We start from the raw sequence: 14719 nt of genomic DNA, 5'->3' as shown, positions 1-14719 counted from the left end.
ATATGGGGCTACCTACTGGCATTTAAAGTTTGTAGAGCTGATAATATATGTTGAATGTAAATTCCAAGGGTTGCAAATTTTTGAATATGCAGCTGTCCATAAATACATAATGAAGCAGTCCCCTAGCTAATATTAGCAGCAAGAGCATGAAGCAGTCTCCTAGTTAATGTTAACAACAAGTCTTCTAGGGTAACTTCAAAGCATGCAATTAAAAGTACTTCTAACCTTTGACTACAATCTTGATACTGGAATTAGCACTACCAGCATCATTATTTGCTTCACAGGTGTAGTCTCCATTGTCTTCAGTGCTGAGGTTGTTAATTTCAAGAACTGGTATACAATCGATAAAAGACATACTGTACTTCTCGTTTGACTTAATTTCATTGTCATTTTTATACCAAGTGATTTTGATTTCTGGAGATCCACTGATTTTGCATTCACACCGGACAGAATCACCCTGTTTGATCATTTTGGTTGATTCTAACTTCTTGATAAACTTTGGAGGTTCTACAATTCCGAAGGAAAAAAGATGGGTAAATTAATAATACAACAAATGTTACGACTGCATTCTCATGTTGTAAAAGAGATATTATCTTCAAAAAGATGTCTGGTGATGATGAAGCTACCATAGTTAGAAAACTGAAGAAAGGCATACATGCCTTTAGCCTAGTCTGATCTTGAAGAACGAATATCTGTATATGTGTAATGCAGGTTAAAGTAAGTAATACTCAAGAATATAATTTTCTTCAACATGAAACAAGACAAACACGAAGGAGACAGAATTACAGGAAATCCTCGCACCTGTGACAAGCAACATTGTGCTACAAATGTCACTACCAACATCATTGGTAACTTGGCATGTATAGCGCCCACTGCTGGAACCATCGACTGTGAATAGATTCAAGAAACCCACTGAACCCTCCATTCCAAGAAAACATTTTGCTCCAGTAAAGAGTTCCACCTCTTCTTTGAACCATTTAATGGAAAATGGTGGTGTTCCTTTCACTTCAACTTTAAAATCCACCAAAGAATCTGGAATTGCTTTGACACTTTCAGGTTTTGCAATGAAGCTTGGAGGCTCTACGACGTTGAAGAAAGAGTGTGTAAAACATTTTGAAAGAAGAGTTAATGGTACATTATTATATTTATTAAGAATTTTTAGAAAGCTACTCATGCTTTCTAAAGAGATTGAAGGTTGAAGAAGAAAATTAAAAAACTATCCCAAACCTTTGACCGTTAAGATGGTGCTGCACTCAGCAGTTCCTGCCACATTTACTACTTTGCATTTGTAACTGCCATTGTCAGATACATCTAGATCCACAACTGTCAAAGACATAGTATTTTCATGGCAGACAAGCTTGTGTTTTGCACTGTGCAATATTTCACTTCCATCTTTAAACCACTGTGCATTTATTGGTAGTGATCCAGAAACCTTGCATTCCATTACAACGGAAGATCCGAGAACTTTATCCATTTTTGTTAACTTTTTAGTAAAAGATGGGGGAATAGCTTGATCTGTGTAATAAAGAAAATGATACCTTGTTATGATGCTCTTGGTTCAAATCTTGAAAGGAATTACAGGATATCAGAAAGCTGCAAGAATACAAACCTAAAACGTCCAGAAAAGCTGTGCAGCTGCTGCTACCAAAGTCATTTTCGACTTTAAATGTATATTCTCCACTATCTTCTTTGCCCACTGATTGAATTCTCAAGCTTGATACATTATTCTCAAAACTTAAGGTGTAATATCTGCTCGGCATAAGTTGTCTGCCATCTTTATACCATTTCACTTGAAGCTCTGATGTTCCAGCAACAGTACAATCCAAAGTCACTGGGTCTCGTTCAGTTACACTGACTGATTTTGGTCTTTCAATTATCTGAGCTGGTTCTGTGACACAAATTAAATTTTATATTAATTTTTAAATTAAATGGAATTATTAAGCTTTATTTAATAATATTGATACTAAAACCACCTACTACTGACCTTGAGCTATTAAGGAAGCAAAGCATTTGTCTGCTCCTGATTCATTAGAAGCCTGACAAGTATATCTTCCAGGATGACTAGCATCAACTGTTCTTATATAAAGAGTAGCAACATTGTTTTCATAGGTAATTTGTGTGTTGTCATCTTCTTCTATCATTTTATCTCCTTTAATCCAAGTTACTGTTATAGGATCAGAACCTGCAATTGCACATTGGAATACTGCAGGGCTTCCAAGAATTGTGGTACAATTTTCTATCCTCTGGACAAAAGTTGGAGGCTCTAAATAAGACAAAGGTATCAAAATTAAACTTCACTTTGCCTTTTCATGAATGGAATGCTGAAAATAATTCCTTTGCTACAACTAACCTTTTAAATGGACAGAGGCACTGCAATAGCAGCCTCCAGCCTCATTTGATATATTACATTGGTACTCGCCCGCATCTGAGAAATCACACTTAAAAATGTGGAGTTCAAACACTGATTCTTTTTGAACCAGTGAATACTTTTTCCCACTACGAATCTCCTTCTTGTTCTTTGAAAAAGTTGCATCAAAAGGTGGTGTGCCCGTTACTTCACAGAAGAGCTTCACATCAGAACCTTTTACAACTTCAATTGGCTCAAATACAGTTTTAAAAGTAGGGGCCTCTATAATTAGAAAATAAATGTAGAGTAAAGTATTTAATGTCATATCAATGATTTAAAAAATATGACGGTATGCTGAATGGGTCAAAAAAAACTAACCTTTCACTTTAACATCAATACTGCAGCTCTCACTACCTGCCTCATTGGTAGCCTCACAAACATATATTCCAGAATCCTCAACAGTAGAATTGATAATATCAAGTGTTGATATTCCATCTACAAAAGAAATTTCGTATTTGCTGCTTGTTGTAATATCATTTCCATCCAAGTACCAGGTGACCTTAATTTCAGGTGTGCCAGCTATTTGGCATTGAAATGTTGTTGACTCTCCTTTTCTTAGCATGGAAAATGGACCTGGCTTCTTAACAAACCGCGGGGGCTCTATAGACAAAAATTCCAGATGTTGAAATACATTTATGCCTGCATCTTAAAAGTGACAATAGAGGCATATAAAAGTAAAGGAGCCAAACCTTTAACAAAGAGAGCTGCTTTACAAGTTGCCGTGCCAACATCATTGCTAACTTGAACAGTATAACTTCCAGAGTCGGCAACTTTGGCTGATAGCAGTTCAAGGATGCTTGAGGACTCATCCTTCCAAACTGAACGATTTGCTCCTGAAAGAAGTTCTTTGCTTTCCTTAAACCATTTTATTACCATGGGAGTTGTGCCACTCATAACAGCTTTAAACTGATGTCTAGAGCCAGGAAGAATGTCTTGTGACATAGGCTTCTCAAGAAAATATGGCGGTTCTAAAATAGGCAAACAAAAAAGCTTAACTTAATAAACCTGGAAGCAAGATCTGTTGCTGTTTTTATTTTTCTAAAATAGTAAAAATGCAAACCTTTAACGGTTAAATATCCACTGCATTGGTTCTTTCCTGCTTTGTTGGTGGCAGCACATGTATAGTTTCCACTGTCTGAACCTTCTAATTCATTTATTTCCATGAAAGCTATGTTGTCATGGAAAGAATATTTGTGCTTCCCACTTGGTAAAATCTCCTTGTCATCCTTTAACCATTTAATAGTTATAGGATGGGAGCCAGAAACTATGCATTCGAGATTGACAACAGACCCTTTGATGCTGTCCATTTTCTTCAGTTTCTTAGTAAATGATGGAGGTATTATCAGATCTAAATAATATAGGAAGGAAACACTGTGTTAACTGGGAGTGAAATATCTACATGGCTTAAAATAAGGGGCAAAATCTTGCCACAAAAAGAGTATTCAACTATACCAACCTAAAACATTGACAGATGCCGTGCAGGCACTCTTGCCAACATCATTTTGGACCTCAAATGTATAATCTCCACTATCATTCTTGTCTGTTGAAGTAATTTTAAGAACTGAAACATTTTCAGTAAAACTGATCTTAAATTTCGGGCCAAATTTGAGCTCATTTCCATCTTTGAACCATTTGGCTGTGATTTCCTTTGTTCCTGAAAATTTACATTGCAAGGTCGCTGGATCACCTTCAGTGACGTCTACAGAGACAGCCTTGTCAATGATTGTAGCAGGTTCTGTTATGAGTGGGGAACAATGAAATTTATTAGCGTATGTAAACTAGTCTAGAATTACTAGTGTTCAAAACTAAAGGGACCAACCTTTTACTGCTAACATGGCAGAGCACCTCTGAACACCTGCATCATTCTTAGCTTCACAAGTATACTTGCCGCCAAGATTGCTTTTAACAGATGTTATGTGTAAGGTGGATACATTATTTTTAAATATTGCCTTTATGTTTTCATCTTCCATGACTTCATCATTGTCTTTCCACCACGATATGGTGATGGGCTGGGAGCCTTTAACAGAACACTGAAAGGCAACCATTCCTCCAATAAGAGAGCTAATGTTTTCAATTTTTCTTGTAAATGTTGGAGGCTCTGAAGACAAAAAAAGTATAGTTGTGAACAATATACCTACAACTAAACTATAGTTTTGAAAACCTTGTCGATATTTCAGGTCTACTAACCTTTCAAGTTCACAAGCGAACTACATACACAGCTTCCTACATCATTAAATACCCTGCATTGGTATTCTCCAATGTCTGTGGAGTCAAATCTTAGAATGTTGAGACTTAGTAAAGTATCCTGGAAAAAGGTCCTGTACTTTCTACCACTGCGAATGGGTTTGTTGTCCTTGAACCAAGAAACATCAAATGGTGCTGAACCTACAATTTCCCCTTCCAAAGTTACGTCTGAATCTCTCATTACTTCTGTATTTTGGAAGTCTTTGACAAATGATGGGGGTTCTGTTGTATGAACAAAAAAATGTCCTTTTGATTAATATGATGCTATTAAAGAATTAAGAATGTTTTATAAGATATAAGAGTAAAGAATGACACACCTTTAACTATGACGGCACAGCTACATATATCTGTACCAGCTTCATTTTTAGCTTGACACACATATTCACCAATATCCTCAAGATTTAGACTAAAGATTTTAAGAATTGCGATAGAGTTTGAGAAAGTCATACTGCAAGAATCACTCTCCTTAATCACTTTATCATTTTTAAGCCATGTAATTTCAATAGGAAGAGTTCCAGATACTTTACACTCCAGTTGGATAGAATCATCCTTTTTGAAGAGTTGGGATGGCTCTAGCTTCTGAATAAAGGTTGCTGGTTCTGTAGGATTTAAATAACAATGATTAAGATAAAACCTATGGCGCATTGAGTAAAAGAGAGAAAAAAAGAATTGCTGTAAAGAGTAAGTTAAGAGAATGCAAACCTTTAACAAACACGTTTGCACTGCATTCCACAGCGCCAGCTATATTGCTGACTTTGCAGACATAATTTCCTGATTCTGAACTTTTAACTGCATAAAGTTCCAAAGAGCTGGCAGTGTTTTCTTTAGCAATGTAGCAGGAACCTCCAGTTTTCATTTCTTCCACACCCTTAAACCATTTGATAGTTAAAGGGGGCGTTCCGGTGAAAGTGGTTTTCAAACAAACAGTAGATCCTGGAAGGGCATCTTGTGGCTCTGGTTTTGTTATAAAGCATGGTGGTTCTAGATGCATTAAGAAAAGACATTTAACCAACCCATATATAAGAATTATAACATTGAATGATAATAAAGGAAGAAGAAGAAAATAAATGAACAACCAAACCTTTCACAACTAGTGTTCCTTTGGTATCTTTCACTCCTGCAGAGTTTGTTGCTCTACAAGTATAAATTCCAGCATCATTCATGTCTAGTCGACTTATCTCCAAAGAGGCAGTACCTTCCACAAATGAGATCTTATGCTTATCAGGAGACATTTCTTCATCATTTTTAAACCAAGCAACTTTCATGGGCAAAGATCCAGAGACCTTGCATTCCAATCGGCAGAACATGTTTACTACACTGTCAACATCTCGTAGAGGTTTGCTAAAAGATGGGGCAATGGTTCGATCTGTTTACAACAGAAATAAATATGTTCATTTCAAAATTAAGTTGATTAATGAAGATCTTCACTCTAGGTCTTTTGTCATTATAATGTATACTGACCTAGTACTGTAAAGGTGGTCTTGCAGCTGCTACTACCCACATCATTGGACACCTCAAATAAATATTCACCGCTATCCTGAATCTCAGCAGAGTAGAACTTCAAAGAAGCAACATTATTTTTAAAGCTGATCCTATACTTTTTACCAGAAGCCATTTCTTTCCCATCTCTCAGCCATTTTACTTTAAGCTCTGGTGTGCCTGACACAGTGCACTCCAAAGTGGCTGGGTCTCCTGCAGTCACTTGGATAAGTTCAGCTTTTTCTACTATTTTAGCAGGTTCTAAAATAAAGTTAGATAAAGTTTGTTAGGTAAGGACCTCGACTCACGATTCATCGATAGTTAGAATTTAAGAAGATAACAACTAACTGACCTTTTACCACCAACTCTCCAAAACAAGTTTGGCTTCCTGCATCATTTTCAGCAACACAAGTGTACTTTCCAGCACTATTAATTTGCACATTGCTAATATGAAGAGTTGCATTACTATTATCAAATGTCATTTTCACTTTGTCATCTTCCCGGACAACATCTCTTCCTTTCATCCAGGTTACTGTGATGACCTCAGACCCTCTTACAACAGCTTGCAAGGAAATATTGTTGCCAACTATAGCAGTGACATTTTCAATCTTCTTCACAAACGATGGTGGTTCTGATTTAAAGAAGAGGAGTATGTTGAAATCTTTATTCTTCCTTTACACGCACATAAAGATGTCAGGAAAATATCTACTTTCAGTTATATTATGATATACAGAAGTTGTCTTCATGCTTATGCTGTATTTATCTTTCCACTAGAAAGGTTACCTTTCCTATAAAGTTAATATAGGTATGTGTGATACTATGTGTTAACTCCACTAGTAACTATATGAAAGTGCAAACTAAAGTCATCACCTGAGAAGACAGAGCAGTCAGCTCTCTTTAATGAATATGTATGTCAGTATATGGTTTTAGTGTAAAACTGAATTTGAGTTTTACCTAGTTCCCACTTATTTCTTCTGGATTTAGTAATTATTTTTAAGAAAAAAAGATTTTTGCTTGTGTTGCTTTTCTTGCAGGTTAGGAATATTGTATGGTTTGCTTTGGCATTAAAGAGTTGTATAGACATTAGAAAAGAGAAGAAAGCAGTTATAAGTAAGATACTAACCTTTAAGTTTGTATGTTGCACTGCATGTGCATTTGCCGACTTCATTGGCTACAACACACTCATATACACCAATATCTGCGCTATTGAAAGAGGAGATTTCCAGACAAGCAAGAGACTTTTGGTATGTCAGCCTGTACTTTTTACTACTTCGTATTTGCTTCTTATCTTTGTACCAGCTAATTTCAAAAGGCCCAGTACCAGACACTTCACACTGAAGAGAAGTATTTGATCCTTTTACTATCTCTGCTGGTTCAAGCTCTTTGACAAAAGAAGGGGGTTCTAGAAAAGTATTACATTAGCAGAAAAGAGTTACCATGACATAGGTATAAGAGTATGCATAATACTAACCCAGCATTAAGAAAGAACAAACCTTTAACAATAATTTCTGAAGTGCAACTTTCACATCCAGCATCATTAAGTGCTTCACAAGTGTAGCTGCCGCTGTCTTCTACCTTCATGCTGGCAATATCTAGCACTGCATTGGAGTCATCAAAAGACATTGTATACATATCATTTTGGATGATAGCTGTATTGTTCTTGAACCAAGTCACGTGGATTTCAGGCGACCCTTTGATTTTGCATTGAAGATGTGCAGATTCACCCTGCCTTAGCAAATAAGATGGTTCCACCTTTTTCACAAAAGTTGGTGGTTCTATAAATGAGTTTCAGAAAGAAAAGATGTTGAAATAAGAAGATTTTGTTGCAAATAAAAAGAGGCCAAGAAAGAAGAGTTGGAGTTTGCCGCATTTAGCCATTTGTGCATTATCTTTGTTCAGCCACACGTCATTCACACTTTTTGGTTCTTGTCAAAAAAAGCACATACTTTCACACTCACATTAACAGACATTAAAGCTGTGATGCCAACGAAAGACAGGAAAAAGGAAATATAACAATCCAGCTACTGAACGACCTACTCTGGAAGATATTTAATAATTAAATGCTTTATACATTAACTCCTAAGGAAAATATTCACCTAACCTCTTATTCTGAGATGTGTGTTGTGTTTTTCTGTGAAGTGTACTGTGTTTCTTACCTCTTATAGTTACCACTGCAGAAGTTGAGCTGCTTCCTGCATCATTGGTGGCAGTGCACACATAATTTCCAGAGTCCTTTATCTTAGCCACAGCCATTTCAAGAGAAGCTACTTTGTCTTCAAAATATATTTTATAATCCTTCCCAGGAAGAAGCTTGTGCCCATCTTTTGTCCAGGCTGCTGTCACTTTTCTGTCTTCATCTACTTGGCACTCAAGGCGAATAGATTTATTCACGGCAGAACGTAAAGGTTCAAGCTCTTTGATGAAATGCGGCTTGTCGATGACAATTAATTCAGCTTGGCAGGTATCTGTTCCAAACTTGTTTGAAGCTTTGCAAGAGTATGTACCTTTATCAGCAGTGGTAAGATTTAAGAACTCTAGAACATGTTTGTTGTTTATAGCTGAGATTTGACAGTTCTCTGAAATAGAGATGGGCAAGCCATCTTTTTGCCATATGGTGTCAATGACTGGTGTACCTGACACTGTAGCTTGGAATTTAGCTTTCTTACTCACAAAAGAAGTAATAGACTCGGGTCTGGTAATAAAAGAAGGAGGAAAGGCTTCTGCAAAAAAAGAACAAAGGGTTCAGTAAACTGAAAGTATTTTTAAGACATAACAAATCTGTATATTTGTACTAAAAGAAGAAATTCCTTATCTGCTTTGAAGACCCAGGAAATGTTGACAGATAGGAATGCTCAACAAAAAAAAGCTAACCAAAGAATTGATCTATGTGAATTCCCTATTCATAACTCCTATTTTACCTTTCAACTTTTTTTAACTTTACACTGTATCCCAAAAAGAAAAAAATCACAGATTAAGGTAGATCTCTATATCATGGAATCCCATCGTCCCTTCTCCGATAATTACTATTCTTCAAACATTTTTAGTAACTTCGCTTTGCTGCAACAAATGGCTTTTCCTCAAAGATTTATTGCGTCAATGACTTTGAAATGAAAGTTTTCCCATTAACTAAAATAATAGTAGTAACACTATAAAGACTACAAAGACCCGAAGAAGAAAGAATGTTTGTTTGAAAACACATATGCAATTGAGCATGATGTGTTTTCTCAAGTTATGTTGGATCTCATGATATTACCAATGCTTTAAGATTTTGTGACAAGACATTGGTGTGATATTATCATAGGTCTCTTGACCAACTAGTTCAAATACTTCCCGGAAAAAAGTAAGGAAGTAATTTATGAACGATGTGTTGTTGTCATTTACTCACCAGTCACAGTCAATGTTGCAGTGGAGGTTACACTACCAAACTGGTTTGAAGCTTTGCAGCTGTATTCGCCACAGTCGATGACTTGAGGTCTTAAAACTTCCAGAGTAGAAACGTAGTTAGAGGTCTTCACGGAATATTTGTCACTCTCGTATATTTCACGACCAGACTTGAACCACTGGAATCTGATATTGGGTGCAGGCTCTGTTTCACAGGTAAAAAACGCAGAGTGCCCGACTGCAGCTTCCAGGGACTCGATCCTTCTTTTCAGCACAGGAGCTGTGGAAAATAGAGATGATAAGACAAAATAAGTCATTACGTAAAAAATCTTTTAAAAATCAGAAATAAAATGACTGGAAAGTGAACAATCAATCCAGGGAAAGTGAAGGGAAAGGTGCTCTGTGAATGAAAGGAAATGGTTAGAGGTGTTCTCCATATTACATGAATGTGGCTCTACTTCAAACTCATGTGAACATGCACAAAAATGTGGCTTATTATGTCACAAGAAAAAATAGCTGAAAATAAAAGTCATTAGAGTATTGTACCAGAAAGTCAACATGAAAGTCTAAGGGAATGAAAAATATCAAGAGTGCTTACAGCATGCATTTAAGTTTTCACTTCATAACTGTGATTTGAGATGAAAACATCATAATTAAATCGACGTAGTGCAGTAGTATACAAAGTTACAAAATTGTGAACTATGCAACACACTGTATTGTGGATATGGGGAATGAAGTGGCAAACCAATTAGCTTAGATTTATTTTAGAATAGTCTGTTACTAGGTAAATTACGGTGACTCAGAGTGATCAAATGCTGTTCAGTTCTCAGTAGAACAGTGTAAATATACAATCTAGCTTAGAAAATATATATTTTTTAAAAGGTTGTCAACCTTGGACAACCTCTTTCAATCATTATAAGCTAACAGTAGAAGCCCCCCTTTTTTGACTGCTAACTACTAGCAAAAAGCATGTAGGACTAAAGTGATCTACAGAAATCAGTAAACACTTGTGAGTTTCCTTTATCATAATGAGGGATTTTAGGTGCTCCCATAAGAGAGACAATACCTTTCCCTTCTACTGGCAGAGAGTTATACTTTTTATAAACAGCTTTTGATAATCAGAAAAGAATTGATTACATTATAAACTGAAAAAAATACTTGGAATATTTAATGTTTCGTTAGAAGATTAATAAGGGCAGAGTTAATATAGAAAACATTGAATATCTAAATCATAAAAAGTTTTTGTGGATCACTAAGGCTGAGCTCTTGATTATTAAAAGTCAACATTTCCGATATGGGCCTTTCGCTGTATTCCCCACAATTAAACATAGTCAATTTACCATAGTTCTTACAATTTTATTTTCTTTTAATTAGATTTTTTATAACTTGAATCTAACTATTTAATTTGAAAGGGGATAACTCAGCCTTAAATGAAATAATTTAGTAAATAATTACACAGTGGGAATTAAATATTAATTTATTGGGACAGTTATTAATTTTAAGTAATTACAAGTGGCTATGAACAAGACACAAGTATAAGACGTTAGTTTTTTGAGTAACACATGGTAGCAAAGGTACAGTATAGGCAATAGTCACAAATTGTGATGCTTGTTGCCCTCCTTTGCTATAAAGTATATTTTTAAAGTTAGCAGATAAATGTTATTCAATTATCCCCATAATCCAACCTCTTTTAACTACTGTGAGATTTGCTGATGTCGTTGATTTGCCAGCGTCATTCAAAGCCTCACACGTGTACTCTCCTTGGTGTAAATCCATGTACACTTTGTTGATTACTAATGTATAGATGTCATTATTTTCTGAACAAATGAACTCTATGCCTGAAGATAACAATCTACCCATGAAGTACCAGTTTACGGATTTAGCATTCAATATATTTGTTTTAAAAGTAACCGAGCTACCCTCATCAATAGTAATATCTATTAAACTTTGCTTGATCAACGGAGTATCTTCCTGATATATTTCCCCAGGTTTTTCTAATTTCTTTACTATTTTCACTTGTCCCTGAAATGCCACTGTTGAAGAAATAACCTCATCTGTAGAATAAGCTGCACCCACATCCTTTATTTCGGTGTTAACCAAAACAGCTCTGGAGGTTTCTTTGGGAGGTATATGTTCAAACTCTCCTGCCTCAATCACTACATCAAGTTGTCTAACTTCTATGCTATCTGTGGCAGAACCAAGGTTTTCTCGTTTTTCACACTCCAAACGTTCCTTTTCTTCACATATTATAGCTCGTAAAGCAGCATTTAATTCAGACTTAAGGTCAGCCCTTTGAGGATAAACATTAGGAAGTGACAAAGTAATTTCTTCAGTGAGAAAATTGCTTGCTGTGATCATACATGTGCATAGGGTATGATTTGATTCTTTCATTATTTTAATATTTTTAATGCAAATATCTTCCACGTTTTTCAGAAATTCTGCAGAAAAAATGTGTGATTTGCTTTCTAATGCAGAGTGTAAGGCACTTCTAACATGGCCTTTAATTCCAAGATTAAAACTTTTTGGAACTTCAGAGATAAGCAGCTCTTCTTTAATAAAAGTTTCCAGATCAGATACTTCAGATGCACCCATAGGTTGATTTGTTTGAATCTTCACATTTAAATTTTCTGTATCTGATTTTGCTACGATCTTCAAATGCTCCTCCTGTATGGAATGTTTTTCCTCAAGAGCTAAAGGTAAACATATTGACTGTCCTTCCTGTATTCTTGAAGCATAATCTTGCTGAGCTTCATCTAAAACTTTAGCACTTTCTGTTATGATACCGTGATTCTCAACACAATGGACATCTAAGGGAAATGTAAGCTCATTTAGAATTTTACATGTATAAATATCAGTATCTGGCACAGTATTGTTATGACCTTCATCAATGGCCCTACTTTCATCGGTAGTACATACTTGCAGAATAGGTTGGTAATCTTCTTTCTGTAGACTACCTCTTTGCTGTTTTTGTGATATAATTAGCTCTTCTTTTGGAAGTACAATGAAGTCTTCCACAAGATTAGCCAATTTAAGGTGCTCCTGTTCTAGAATATTGCTAGGATTTACACTTTCAGGACTTGCTTGCAGAATTTGTATAGACTCTCCTGAAAGAAGACTTTTATCTTCAACAGTCAAACAGGAATTGTAACTTTTCTCCATTTTGCTTAATGCAGTATGTGGACTCTCATATATAAAGGTAAGCTGTTCTTCTTTGGGTAATGTCAATTCTGTCTGTATAGTTTGGAGATGTAAAAGTGGTAATTGTTCTTTGGAAAAACTCAATTTTATTTCCTCACTAAGAGATTCGACATAACCTGTATCTAAACATAAAATGGGAAGTCTTTCATCAGACAGTGAAGAAAGTAATGGGACTGGGCTTTTGGTGAGGTCAGCTTGGTCTTCAGGTGGAATATCGAAACAGAAGGGTTCTTCACTTCTTAGCTGTGCCTGAGAATCTACAACTTGTACATTGATAGGTTGTTTCTGTTCTACTTGATACTCTACAATGATTTCCTCTTCACCCCCTGAGATTGGTGATGTGTGTTCACACTGCACCTGTTTTCTTTCTTCTGAAATCGAACTGCTTGATATAAATGTTTCTTTTGTATGAATAGCCATGGCACCCTCACTTTCTTTATAAGCAAGTTCTTGTTCCTTCATCATGGTGTTTTGGAAATCGGTTATTGATATTAATAAAGGATCTAATGAGACTGTCTCTGCTCTGATAGGCAGATGGGACAGGTCTATCTCCTTAAGGTGTGCTCTTTCTTGTCTAAGTAGCTCCTCATCAAATTCCACATTGTCAACGTGGAAGATCTGCTTTGTATCACATGACATTGTATGTTTTGCTTCAGCTGTAACTGCGATACACTTTATTTTTTCTTCACTTTTTATATCTGCATACTGTGTTTTGGGGTGCCTATCTTTTAATTCAGATTCCTTATGTGTTGATGTTATTTCTTCACTAACAGATACTTGAAGAGGCTGGATTTGCAAGCCAGCTAACTCTTCGATGACAGGATTTACAATCTCTTTATCATGCTGCTCAATTACATTTTCTGAAACTACCGAAGCAGTTAAAGGGATGAGTTCCTTTTCTTTAGACTTGCGATATACAGCTTGCTGTTCTACAGCTAGTAATTCCTGTACTGTGTCAACCTCTTCTCTTTCTGCAGAGTATTTTCCCTCTATACCAATAGTATACAGCATTGTGTCACATTCCTGTAGTCCAGCCCATGCATCACCAGATAGATTAACAGGATATATTCGAGTTTCAGTGTTCTCCTGAACAGAAGATTTCTTGTAGGACTTTGTAGCTTGTATATGTGGCTCTTTCATAACTGTGCTTAAATCTTTGTCCACTATGAGATCCGCTGTGCAAGATGCATCCCCAAAGTTATTAAATGCTTTACAACTGTAAGAGCCACCATCTTCCAGTTGACATTTGTGAACTTTAAAAAAACCAGTTCCATCTTCACTATGGTTAATGGTATGACGTTTCCCTGGAAAAATCTGTCCATTCCTATTAAACCATTGAACTGTCGGATTTGGATTGCCAATTACTTTATAGTTAAACATAGCATTATTACTTTGGCCACACCTAATAGTCTGTATAGGTTTTACAAAAGAAGGTGTTAACCCTGTATTTTTGCTGTCTGATGACTCGTGCAGCTCAAGTTTTGCATCTATTTGTTTTCTAATCTCTATTCCATGTACTGTGAGATATGAGCTACACATAGTCTCACCAATGTCATTACTAGCAATACATGCATATTCACCCTCATTATCTTTATATACATGAGGAATAATGCAACTGTATTCATTGTCATCATATACAAATTTGTAAGTCTCAGAAGAGTTTACAATGTTTCCATTATGCAGCCACTGAATTTTGGGTTTGGGGAACCCACTAACAATAACTGATAATTTGACTACATCTCCTATTTTAGCCTCCACTGATGACAGCTGCTGTATAAAGACTGGAAAGCTAGCTTCTTTTTTAATTTCTAGTTTGCTTGAATATAATGAGGATTCAGGCATAGATTCAAGAGTTCTAGCATTAGGTTTTAAATGCAGGTTGCTTTTGTAGGTTTCTGTTGTCTCCTCCTCTGTAGATATTACATAAGAATTAGACACGTCTGCACAAAAAAGAAGTTAATAATATTATATTACTTTATATCCTTCATTAAATGATTTATTAAACTCTCA

The 14719-nt window shown here is 35.9% G+C and overlaps 1 protein-coding gene across 1 annotated transcript in view; it reads right to left on the bottom strand.

The window, feature by feature from the left end:
- The window catches only part of TTN (titin), a 266817-nt gene that overhangs the window by 188435 nt on the left and 63663 nt on the right, over positions 1-14719 (bottom strand). The window contains exons 43-63 of the mRNA XM_066577800.1: positions 9516-9791; positions 8287-8850; positions 7624-7905; positions 7254-7532; positions 6483-6761; positions 6113-6391; positions 5733-6017; positions 5354-5632; positions 4969-5250; positions 4595-4873; positions 4227-4505; positions 3864-4142; positions 3468-3755; positions 3097-3375; positions 2726-3007; positions 2351-2629; positions 1985-2263; positions 1610-1888; positions 1228-1515; positions 802-1080; positions 226-507 (exon numbers count right to left, since the gene is read on the bottom strand). Of these exons, the coding sequence (XP_066433897.1) occupies positions 226-507; positions 802-1080; positions 1228-1515; positions 1610-1888; positions 1985-2263; positions 2351-2629; positions 2726-3007; positions 3097-3375; positions 3468-3755; positions 3864-4142; positions 4227-4505; positions 4595-4873; positions 4969-5250; positions 5354-5632; positions 5733-6017; positions 6113-6391; positions 6483-6761; positions 7254-7532; positions 7624-7905; positions 8287-8850; positions 9516-9791 (6177 nt within the window). The remainder of the gene's footprint in view (positions 1-225; positions 508-801; positions 1081-1227; positions 1516-1609; positions 1889-1984; positions 2264-2350; positions 2630-2725; positions 3008-3096; positions 3376-3467; positions 3756-3863; positions 4143-4226; positions 4506-4594; positions 4874-4968; positions 5251-5353; positions 5633-5732; positions 6018-6112; positions 6392-6482; positions 6762-7253; positions 7533-7623; positions 7906-8286; positions 8851-9515; positions 9792-14719) is intronic.

Source organism: Eleutherodactylus coqui, chromosome 8 (genome assembly GCF_035609145.1).
Source record: "Eleutherodactylus coqui strain aEleCoq1 chromosome 8, aEleCoq1.hap1, whole genome shotgun sequence".
Classification (NCBI taxonomy): Eukaryota; Metazoa; Chordata; class Amphibia; order Anura; family Eleutherodactylidae; genus Eleutherodactylus; species Eleutherodactylus coqui.
This window is presented reverse-complemented; position numbering and strand designations above follow the sequence as displayed.